Source organism: Zingiber officinale, chromosome 1B (assembly GCF_018446385.1).
Source record: "Zingiber officinale cultivar Zhangliang chromosome 1B, Zo_v1.1, whole genome shotgun sequence".
NCBI classification, from domain to species: domain Eukaryota; kingdom Viridiplantae; phylum Streptophyta; class Magnoliopsida; order Zingiberales; family Zingiberaceae; genus Zingiber; species Zingiber officinale.
In genome coordinates, this window is record NC_055986.1 from 130805537 (window position 1) to 130817287 (window position 11751).

General features: G+C 38.0%; 2 protein-coding genes across 2 annotated transcripts; one reads left to right on the forward strand and one right to left on the reverse strand.

The window, feature by feature from the left end:
* Window positions 1-265: 265 nt before the first annotated feature.
* Window positions 266-6992, reverse strand: LOC121979428 (pyruvate kinase isozyme A, chloroplastic-like). Its single transcript, XM_042531421.1, has 6 exons — window positions 6422-6992; window positions 5521-5611; window positions 5245-5438; window positions 4470-4591; window positions 1863-2341; window positions 266-771 (listed from the first exon to the last, which is right to left on the reverse strand). The coding sequence occupies exons 1-6, from the start codon at window positions 6932-6934 to the stop codon at window positions 470-472; spliced, it is 1701 nt and encodes a 566-aa protein (XP_042387355.1). The 5' UTR covers window positions 6935-6992; the 3' UTR covers window positions 266-469.
* Window positions 6993-7394: 402 nt separating this feature from the next.
* Window positions 7395-10045, forward strand: LOC121979437 (60S ribosomal protein L4-like). Its single transcript, XM_042531430.1, has 2 exons — window positions 7395-8591; window positions 9718-10045. Exons 1-2 carry the CDS (start codon window positions 7482-7484, stop codon window positions 9829-9831), a joined length of 1224 nt encoding a protein of 407 aa, XP_042387364.1. The 5' UTR covers window positions 7395-7481; the 3' UTR covers window positions 9832-10045.
* Window positions 10046-11751: the final 1706 nt, after the last annotated feature.

An 11751-nucleotide genomic window follows, 5' to 3' on the forward strand; every position in this document is an offset into this window, starting at 1 on the left:
GATCCAAAGGTAGTGAAACCCAAAGAGTGATCCTAAAAATCTGCAAACCAATAAATAGATATATGGTTTACCAAGAGAACAAATAAAATTACGGTCATACTTGGAAACATTAAAATTAATTCAGAACAAAGAAAATATCACAAGTATTACCAGAGAATTTGATGAAGTCCTTTACGAAAGCATTGTTTTACAGATGAACAATCTTACTAGAGCATTTGCAAATAAATGATGCGAACAGATAAAGCGGTAATTCAGAAACAATTCATGGTGCAAGAATCCAATAACTCTTTATTATTAAGATCAAATGTCACAATTTCAATTCAAAACATTGAATGGACTGTGTAATCCAGAAGAAATAGTAGGTACCATTTGTGTCTAAAGGATACAGCAAGCAGCCAAGCATGCATGCCATAAGCTTGGGCAAAATTTCATAAATTGGATACACACTAAGACAAATACAAGCATCCTCCTATGGGACATTCATCACTTGAATGGATTGCAACTGATCTGACAAAGCAATCACTAAGTCACCAGACTGGATCATTCCTCTGGCCTTGAGCAAAGCAAAAGTGCGGTTAAGATTGCTCTCCATGTCACCAGAAAAACTAAGACGGAAGGGTATCAGACCCCACTGAAGATTCAATCGCCTCCTCACAGATGTTGAGGATGTAAATGCAAAGATTGGGCAATCAGGGCGACACCGTGATAGCAGAGAGGCCATGTGACCAGTACTTGTAAAAACAAAGACTGCATCCACTCCCAAGTTGTTTGCTGACAATCACAGTTAACAGGGTCAAAAGAAGTAAAAGTGATAACGTGATGGAAGTGGAACAAATTTTCAGCGACAAAAGTTTAATGTCATCAGATAAGAATTTCTATAAATCCTGCTGAAGATAATTTATTCAAAAACAAAAAGGCTCAAACATATCTATGTCAGCTTGAACCAAAGAAAGGAAGGGAATGCATTCTGTCCCAGAAAATTTCTAATTTGGTGTGTTTACATTTTATTCTAGATTAGTCATTTGTTGCAATTTATTATTGTTTTTTTATTCTAGTCATAGTCATCCAAGAAGCTAAATATGGTATCGTCCTCCTAATACCATAATCTTGCAAATACCAGGATTTAGTTAACTCATGAATAAGTTAGATATAGGCCAACCCGTACAATTTAAGTATTAGTAGGACACCAAGTTCAACTGGAGTTAATAAATAGAGAAAGAGTACCAGAAACTGAATTGGGTAGAGAAATTTCCCTTCCAGACCTCCATCTGTACTAAAACCAATATGAAGAAGAAAAAAAAGACAGAAAACTAAAGCAAGATAAATCCAAAAAGGATGATCAAATAGAGAAATTAGCGATTAAAAGTAACCAAGAATTACTATGAAACAAATGTCCGTGTAAATAACAGTCATATTTCAAATGTATTGGAGTTCTTGGGATAACATGTGAAAAAATTCACAGGGTTAACTATAAAAAATATCACGATATACCACTGGCCAATCTTCCATCTGCCTGGAAATTTTTTTTGGCAGAATTACTAAATAAAAACTGAAACGAAAATTAGGAATATAACAAAACTATAAAAGTGTGTACCAAATTGAAATGAGGCGCAAGGTTCATGTACTATATTTGCAATTAATCTATTTGAGAGCCAAAAATAACAAGAACCAAATAGATTATAAACAAAAAAATTAGACATTTGCAGTATGCAGTTGAACGCAATAGACAGGGTTTACATAAAAGCCCTGTCACAATGTGAGGTCTAGGAAAAAGGTTAATGTGCATGGCATATACTTCCAAGGTTAAAGAATCAACTGGGCTACTGGGAAGAGATAGACAAACAATAAATCAAGATGCTTACCCATTTTGGCAGCAGAATTGCAAATTTCCTCAATGATGTTGTCAGAGAAAGAATTTGCAACAACTGGAAGTTCCATAGCCTCATGGCGCTTCTCCTCTCTCCACCATCTTTCAATTCGTAGGCTGACACTTCTCAGCACAGCTAATGCCTTATCTGGATATTGGCCCATAGCAGATTCACCTGAGAGCATCAGAGCATCTGCTCTCTGCCTAACAGCCTCTGAGACATCAGCAACTTCAGCTCTAGTTGGTGTAGGATACTCGATCATGGATTCAAGAAGCTGAGAGGCCACAATTACAGGCTTGTTGAGCTGCCTGCACGTCCTGACTATTTTTTGCTGAGCTGAAGGAACTTCTTCCAGTGGAATTTGAGCACCCATGTCTCCTCTAGCTACCATCGCTCCATCTGATGCAAGAATAATGGCTTCCAAGTTTTTCAAGGAGTCAACACTCTCAATTTTTGCAAGAACTGCAATTTCTCTGAAACATTGTTTGAGACATCACATTAAAATGCATTTAAGAATTACTTCTCAGCAGATAAAAAACAGGAGGGCAGATTAAACTTATACTTCTTATGTAAAAATAATTGGAATGACCAGTTGGCACATCCGTTTTTATTATGAAGTTGTTGATGAGATCCCTTCAGGAAAGTTTTCTCAATTGATCATCCTATACAAGTAACCAAATATAATACTATACATTTTACAAATAAGGTGTTTAAGATAAATACCTATCTCATTTTCTAATCATGAATTATCCCTCATCGACATTTGACTTGTCCAATAGTCTTCCCTAGAGCTAATACTCATGAGGCATCACAATCATCTCCTTGAGTATTAGGCATGTATTGAAGACAAACATATGATCATCCACATCCCACTGGTACCTGACATTACTAAGCTACCTCTTTAGTGCAATTGATCCACTGCACAATTGTTTGTGCAGTCGATCCAACATACAAACAACTACTGATTATAAAAACAAATATATGCTCTTAATTCTTACACATTCCCCATTTGAAGTTACTCGGAGAAGACAATTTCAAAACTCAATTCCATGGATGGAAAATAAATAAGTAACTGAAATAATAGAGGAAGAAGGTAGACTACTAAATAACTAATATTTAACCTCAATCTCAGTAGGGGTAAATAGTTCAGATCCATTACAATCTTAGTGAAAGTCATAAAATCCAGTTTTTGTTACAAACTTTAAATGAACTGGAAAGGATAAAAATCACAAGATTGCAACATGTAAAATAAAGAAAAAAAGAGAGAGAAGACATTCTATTATAGACCAGCTAAGAAAAGCCCCAGCAAAATGAAAGAGATATAACAAGGAAAATTCAAAAGAGCAACAAATAATTTGATAATAACATAGAATATAGATCTACAGCCTACAATTACAAAATTTGTACACAATCTACTGACTTTATATTATGTTCTCTTAGTTGTGTCACCAACACTATGACAACCTGGTAAAGAAGAATGCAAATATTCAAGCCTGATTGCTGAGGTCAACAGTCTTCCTCTTGCGCATAACTTGTCTGCACAAGCTTGCAAAGGAATGAGGAACTGAACTATTAGATATCTATCTCATTCAAGAAGCACTGGGGATCCTACTAACCACAAACATTATCTCAAAATGTTAAACTGAATACCTGGGGAAATTCATGAAAGAACTAGTGTACAGTTAATGAATGCTACATGGTTATCAAAGTATCAACATTTAAGAGGATAAATTGTAGCATGCTTGTCCATTTTCATCCATTTGCTACACATGGACTTGTAAAATTCAGAAAAGGTTGGGGGTAGTAGTTTTTTCTCAAATCAAGGATTATAGCGGTCCAACATCTTCAGATCTTTACAAAACATGACCACTATTGTTGCCATAATTAGGAATGATCTAATGACCTGGTTATTACTAGATTCTATAAATGGGGCCAACTCAAAATACTTGGGTTCATACCTGTTATCTACATGTTCAGAGAATTCAAATCATAGTATTTTCTCAAGGTTTTATTAAATTAAAAAGAGAAATTCTGCAACTTCTCTTCTAATTGACTTTTTCAGAAACCATGATTCTGAACATTGTTCAGCCTCATCAAAACAATGTAACTTGCCACTTATCTACCCATTTGTATCTTCTAAAAGCTGGTACAGATAAACTTATGTTAAAAGACCTAGCTTTTGCTCCATCATATTCATTTGTGGATGACTATCCTATGGCAGATATAGGACTGTAAACAACTAAGAAAACAGATAGTAGATCAAGAAAGAATTTCTCACACTGATAATTCGTTTTTCAGATGGGGAAGAGTTCCACCAAACTTAATTATTATTTATAAGAGTCACCCATACTCTAATAGATGATGTCAGTGTTGGCAACATTACATGCAGCAGGACCTGTCCAGAAAGGTATTAGTATGGTTTTCTGACTCCATAAGGTCTAGCTTAAAATTCTCTGTTATCAAAATTTGTCTGAAGATAACACGAGTCATCAGTTGCAAAGCTTTAGTTATGTGGTTTGAGGCTTTGAGAACCAATATAAAAAGAAAAAATTAAAAAAAAAAAAAGCAAAATGGGAAAAACACAAGAGGAAGATTTCCTACTTGTCACGGCATCGTGCTGCTATATAGCTTTTGAGATGGTTAATAACTTCAGCAGACTTGACAAAAGAAACTGCGATGAAATCTACACCTTCAGAGATCCCAAAATCAATATCAAGCCAATCCTGCACATAACAAAAGCATAAGATGATGGAGTGCAGCTTGACTAAAGATCTCAACAAGTTGAATGAATTTATCATCCCAATAGACCACTTTGATTGTTAGAAAACCTTAAAGATACACTCATTCAGACTTTAATGTAAAACAAAATAGCCAGCTGCATAATTTTTATTATCATATTTTTTACTAGTTTACTTTATTGTTTCGGTTGGGAGAAAAAGGCAATCAGTAAATCTCAACAAAAGACATTTTGGACCAAAGAATAATGCTCATGTTCCCGATGTGAGAAAAATATAACATACTCGTACAGTCAAGAAAAGTAAATACAATATACACAAACAAAAGACTTTCTTAGTTTTCCTATGAAATGTAATGAAGCTAGATGATAGGATTAAATTAATAGGAATAATCAATCATTACAAAATGGAGTAGAAGAATAGTGAAAAACATGACCAAGATGAGATGAGTTTGTGATAAAAAGTTCATACAAACAAAACCAAGTTTGATATTTATGTTCATCATCGATATGTACTGCTGAATGATATTAGTGACATCAAACAAAGGATATTTTTCATTATAAGTTCATAAATCAATAATTACAACTAAAAACTAGGAGTACAAAGAAACCACAATAAGTGAGTGCATAACATGAACCGACCTTTGAAGATATTGTAGGAAGCATGGCATTACGTTCTCGGACTAGCCTACCATTCCTCCAGAAAGTAAGGTTTGCACGAGGTAAAAGCAGTCCAGGATCAATGCAGCGGCACTTTACATCTGGCCCTATCTTCTCAGTCACCTCAAATCTGACCATTCCTCCATCCACAAGAAGTAAATCACCAACTCTAATATCTGTAACAGGTGGAAAAGCTCTCAATAGGTCTAACCAACAAAGTAGATAGAACACCAAAATATGAGTTCTTCAATCCTTGACCTTCAGCAAAGCCATCATAATTCACAATTATTGTCCTTTCTGGAAGAGGTGAATTGAAAGCTCGCACACTGAATGTCCAAATTTCACCATCCTGCACAATATATAATAATGATGAGTTTCTGGTTGGACGAGAAAGTGGGAAAAAAAGAAGAAAAAAAAAGTGAAGAGAATAAGTGCATTTATCTTGAGAGTGTCCTATAGGGAAGAAACTGTAATTCTCTTGTTCAATAAGAGAAATGGAAAGGAGAGGAAGGACAGGTGAACCTCATATTTCTATAATGGCCTCAAATTAATGTTAAGACTTTTGTGGAATAACATCAGGAAAGTAACTTTCATCACTTTTTTTTATTGTTCTTTCTCTTCCATGCGTCTCTTTTGAACCTTTTTCTATATCTACAAGACAACTTCTTCAGCTTCGCCTTTTTATTCCTAACCAAACAAGATAAATAACCACTTTTTCTTCTCCTGTACTCTTTTTGGTTGGTAGGGACTGTCTAATTTCTATTAATTGTTATAATTTTATTAATCCTTTTTGTATTTACTTTTTGATTTATTTTAGCCTACCTTTGTTTTTATTTCTCTTGTCATTTCAATCTTTTTGAAATGCATTTTCTTTTTACTTCGTCGTTGTTCCATATAGGAAAAAAGATAAATATTTTCTTTGTAATTATCGCCTAAAAAAACTAAAAACAGGTAATGGAAGAACAATTAAGTCTCTTATAAACAAAGTCACGGGGTGAAATAATCTATGCAAACTTCCTGGCAACTTGAAAATTTCGAATTTAAACTTTCTGATAAAGTAGTGTCACTACATAAACCAAACAAATTTCGTGTCCATGCATTCTCTCGACTATAAAATGCAGAAGAAAGCATCTCCTATCAAAGAGAACAAGAACCTAACCTCAGCCTTGGCAGAAGCGGCACCGCCAAGATCGCCCATATGAATCTCGCTGCCCTCGGTGTCCATCATCACAGCCACAGCAAACCCTTTCTCCTCGTTGAGCCGGCGGACCTGACGGATAACCTCCCGGTGCCACTCGTGGGTGCCATGGCACATGTTGATCCGCGCGACGTTCATCCCGCCAACAGCAAGCGCCTCGATCTGCTGTGGGGAGCAAGTGGCCGGTCCGATGGTGCACACCAGCTTCGTCCTCCTAGTGCTCCGGAACCCGTTCTCCTTGAGCTCCGCCTCGGTGACTGCATCTACGTCGATGGACGACGCCGCGGTACCACCAAGGGGGACGACACCGAGATCGGGGGAGGGGGAAGCCGCCGCGCAGATGGAGAAAGCGTGGCGGAGACGAGGGCATGGGAAGGGTCGGCGGAGGGAGGGGATGGGAGGAACGGAGTGGGAGAGCTTGGAGGGGATGCCGACCGTGGGCGGAGGAGAGAGGAAGCGGAGCGACTGAGCCATCTCTTCTTTGTGTGCTCGTGTTTTCCGAAGCTGCGAAGGATTAAACGAGGTTTGGGTTTTAATCCTGATCGCCTGTTAGGGACGGAGCTCACGAGGTGCCAGTTTGTCGGGATCACCCGTCATGCGAGAGACAGCATCTAGGTTTCATCGAGCTGCCAATGGAGCTACTTGAACTGATCGACTGACGTCATCAATGTTTTTGACATCCGGCACCGACTCGATGGTAGAAATCGTCGAGTTCGGTTTATAAAAGAACACTAAAATACTTGGTTCCCCTGATCGGGTCAGCTTCTGTTTGGGAAGTCACGAATATGCGCATCTAAGTGAACCAAGCGAGTCGGCTCAATTAGAAATTTCATGGGTTCAAACCGGAGTTAAATCTAACGTGGGCCTGGCCCATTAGCACAGACGAAGCGAGGAGTCCTACTCTCCCATTCAGTCACTCTCTACAACATAACGATATTGACCTTCTTCATCTTCTATAGAAACCCTAACCTCCGAGGTATTTTTCCATTTGTTTCCGGCCGTCGACGGCCCTTTTTTTTCAATGGCCTCCGCCGCCGCTATACGACCTCTCGTCACGGTGCAGACTCTCGAGGGCGACATGTCCACTGACGTCGCCGTCACTGTCTCCCTACCTGACGTGTTCAAGGCCCCGATCCGCCCCGACGTCGTCCGTTTTGTCCACTCAAGCCTGTCCAAAAACAGACGCCAGCCCTACGCAGTCTCCAAGCGCGCCGGCCACCAGACCTCAGCTGAATCCTGGGGAACTGGCCGTGCCGTCTCACGTATCCCTCGCGTTCCCGGAGGCGGTACCCACCGCGCTGGCCAGGGTGCTTTCGGCAACATGTGTCGTGGTGGTCGCATGTTCGCACCCACCAAGATCTGGCGCCGCTGGCACCGACGCGTCAACATCAACATGCGCCGATACGCTGTGGTTTCGGCCCTTGCTGCCTCCGCCGTCCCGTCCCTTGTCATGGCCCGTGGACACCGCATCGAGACCGTTCCTGAGCTTCCCCTCGTAGTCTCTGACTCTGCTGAAGGCCTTGAGAAAACTGCTACTGCCATCAAGGTCCTCAAGCAGATCGGTGCCTTTCCAGATGCCGAGAAGGCTAAGAACGGCCAGAAAATCCGTCCCGGCAAAGGTAAAATGCGAAACCGTCGCTATGTCACTCGCAAGGGACCCCTGATTGTGTACGGAACAGATGGATCAAAGGTCGTTAAAGCTTTCCGTAACATTCCTGGGATTGATATTGCTAATGTCGAGTGCCTCAACCTTCTTAAACTTGCTCCGGGAGGCCACATTGGCAGGTTCATCATCTGGACCAAATCAGCCTTCGAGAAGTTGGATTCTGTATTTGGAAGCCTTGACAAGCAATCTGAAAAGAAGAAGGGATATATCCTACCCCGACCAAAAATGTTCAACGCTGATCTCGGAAGGATCATCAACTCGGATGAGGTGCAGTCTGTGGTGCGTCCAATCAAGAAGGACGTGAAGAGGCGCCATCTGAAGAAGAACCCCCTGAAGAATCTCTACACGTTATTGAAGCTGAACCCTTATGCCAAGACTGCCCGGAGGATGGCCTTGCTTGCTGAAGAAAAGCGTGCCAAAGCCAAAAAGGAGAATCTTGATAAGAAAAGGAGCAAGCTGTCTAAGGTATTGCGATTGTTTATTCTAAGTACTTTATCAGTTTTATCCATCACACTTAACAACTTTGATCAGTTTTATCAGTTTGCCTTTTCTAGTAAATTTATCGTTACTAAGCTCCAATTGCCTTTTACAGGTCTTAATGTATTAAAATAAGTATAATGGTTTCATTTAGTGGATGCTTATTGTAGGATTTTTTTTAAATATCCACGTATATCAATGCTGGTTGATTTTTTTTTTTTTTGACTTCTCAAGAAAAACAAATTTATATTAGTATTCTCTGTATTGCTGGTCTAAATTTTGTTTTGATATATTTGTTTCTTCTGAATAATTGAGCTTCACTTTATATTGTTTAGTTTAAATGTCTTGACTTGAATATGAACTCTGATTACATATTGGATATTTTGCTCAATAGGATTTGTATGAAATGAACATTCTGGATTGCATATATGTGATAGTAAATCAGATAACAGTTACCTGCTCTCTTGACGCCTGCACTGTTAAAGAAATTTTGAGAAATAAGAGTTTTTCTTGCATTTCATTGCCTTTTTTGCTATTATGTATATTCTTTATAACGATCATTTTTCACAGAGCTGACAACTATATGAAACCAATTCTTGATTCTTTTGGAGTTTGCATTCACGGGTAATTGTTGATAAAAATATAAAATGACATTTTGTACAATTAATGGGAAAAAGTAAACTGTTTCACCTTGGTTTTCTGCTAAGTGCGATCTTTTATTTTAATTTTCTGCCAAATAGGTTTTTTGCAGTTGTTTAGAACCTTTGATTCTAGCTGCACTTCATTATTGTTAGTTTGGTTTTAATCATACAAAAGAATTTAGTCATTTATATCCTTTTTCTGTATTGTCTTGTAATTCAAATACACATGTTTATTTTACTATTCAAATATTTGTGTGCTAGCTGAATAGAACGGTACTCCTGCAAAGTTCAAACTTCATCTGATAGTGTATGAATTTTTTTTATACTACACATGCAAGTAGTTGTACGACAGTTGTGCTCCGTGAAGAAGGTTTTAACATTGGGGACACATGCAAAAGTAGTCTCTTACATTTTTATTATCGAATTTGGGGGCAATTAATCTCTTACATTTATTCCCACTTTTCCCCTTGCAGGAAGAGGCGGTTGCAATCAAGGCTGCTGGACGTGCATTTTACAAAACTATGATCTCAGACAGCGATTACGCTCAGTTTGAGAACTTCTCCAAGTGGCTGTCTGTTACACAGTGAGCCCTCTATCGCCTTAGTTGGATCATACTCTGAAAAAGAATGAATACTCTCATCTGTTTCTTTATATCTTAGTCAATTTGGTTATGTTTCATAGTCATTTTTAGATGCATCATTTGCACTCTAAGGTGGTGTTTGATTTGAGGTACAGGAATAGAAATGGGAATGCATTTGATAGTAGATTGGAATGAGAATGAGTTTAACCATTCTAATGTTACTGTTTGGTTTATAAGCTGGGGTTAGGTATGATTGCCAATATTGTTGTTTCATTTGCTAGATGTTTGGGAATACAAATGCAACAAATATCATTTTTACCCTTAAAATAAATCATAATATTCTTATAAGGTTTCTATATATTTTATCTCCACAAGGCAAGACGTGAAGGATGGAGAGACATCCGAGGGACGCGAGACTGATGGAGGAGGCTAGAAGGCTAGATCTAGGTTGGTCAAGCGAGGACGAGTGCTGAGTGATTGTACTCATGGTAAAATCTCATGTGTTTAGGATTTACTGTAGAAGTACCGTAGAGACACTGTAGCAGCACTGTAGCAGTCGACTGGTATACTGTAGCAATCGATTGGTAGTCGATCGTTGGGTAACGATTGACTTCACTTAAAAGACCAGTCGACTGGTGCATACACCAGTCGACTAGTAGCGAGAAAACAACTTAGTGTTTTCCTCTCGAGCTCTATTTAATAGAGCTGGGGTGTTTGGACATGGTTGACGAACTAGAGGTGGTTAATCCCTATTAGTAGTCTTCTAAAGCCTCTAAGCTCTTTTTGTGATCTAAGAGTGTTTGGATCAAGTTGTGGTGAAGTTTCTCTATCGAGAAGGAGGTTTGAGCTAGTCGGAGATTTTCGGAGAGTTATCCACCGACGGATTGGGATCGTCCACCTTACAGACAACCGTGGAGTAGGAGTCCTAATCTCCGAATCACGTAAACGCCTTGTCTTACGGTTTGTTTTGGTTTATTGTCTTTCCTTATTATTTATAGGGTTTAACTTTTTTCTTGTTAGTTTGTATTTTTGTTTTCCGCTGCGTACTAACAAGTGTAGGAAGTGATGATTTGAGTGAGACGTTATTCACTCCCTTTAGCGGACGTCAAGATCCCAACAACTGTAACATGTTATACCAAATTTATCAAAAAATAAAATTTATTCGATCATAAATAATATATAAATCAAAATAAAATAATTACTAAAATAAATGAATAATAGTTAAGTTTACAAAACAATCACCTTCTTAAACATGAAAAACATGGTGAAACGTTTATGGAAATGTAATAACATCATTAACATATCCCCTTGCCCATAAATGGTTAAGGATGTGTTTTTTTTCTCTAATGATTAAATATTATAAGTGCCAACATATTTTTAAAGTTGGTCCATTCTTCTGTTGGGGTGATACTTGTCACGTATTCATTATCTTCAAAGTGTTCATCTTCCATGTCATGTTCTTTAATTGGTTCCAACTCTTATGGATCAAAACTCATTTACTTTTGAAGTAGATTATGTAAAAGGCAGCATGCTAAAATAATGCGCACTTAAATTTCAATTGAAAAAAATAAGGGAAAGTTAATGGAGCGTTTGGTTTTATTTTCATTTTCTGAAAAACGGGCTTTTCCATTTTTTTAGAAAATTATTTTTAGATATTTTCTATTTTTCCATAAAATGATATCTCTTTTTCTAAAAATGGATGTGGAAATTGTCAACCAAATGATTTTTCCCTTTTTTAGAAAATGAAAATAAAAAATGTGCATATCAAACGATGCCTAATATTTTTCATCATCCTCTTAGCAAGCCAAAGTATCTCTCAATCATATTTTTGGTCTTAGAATATTTCATATTAAAATGCTCTTTAGTTGTATGTGTTTGGTGATCGTGAAACTCATTTAGATGGTATCGGTGTCCTTGAAAATGAACT

What these genes read in the sequence shown, in the direction of transcription:
- LOC121979428 (XM_042531421.1), bottom strand. Translation starts at nt 6,934, where the DNA reads ATGGCTCAGTCGCTCCGCTTCCTCTCTCCTCCGCCCACGGTCGGCATC. An exon ending in TTATGATGGCTTTGCTGAAG is followed by an intron (nt 5,439 to 5,520) that starts GTCAAGGATTGA and finishes CACCTGTTACAG; the next exon opens with ATATTAGAGTTGGTGATTTA. An exon ending in TTCCTACAATATCTTCAAAG is followed by an intron (nt 4,592 to 5,244) that starts GTCGGTTCATGT and finishes TGTTATGTGCAG; the next exon opens with GATTGGCTTGATATTGATTT.
- LOC121979437 (XM_042531430.1), top strand. Translation starts at nt 7,482, where the DNA reads ATGGCCTCCGCCGCCGCTATACGACCTCTCGTCACGGTGCAGACTCTC. An exon ending in AAAGGAGCAAGCTGTCTAAG is followed by an intron (nt 8,592 to 9,717) that starts GTATTGCGATTG and finishes TTCCCCTTGCAG; the next exon opens with GAAGAGGCGGTTGCAATCAA.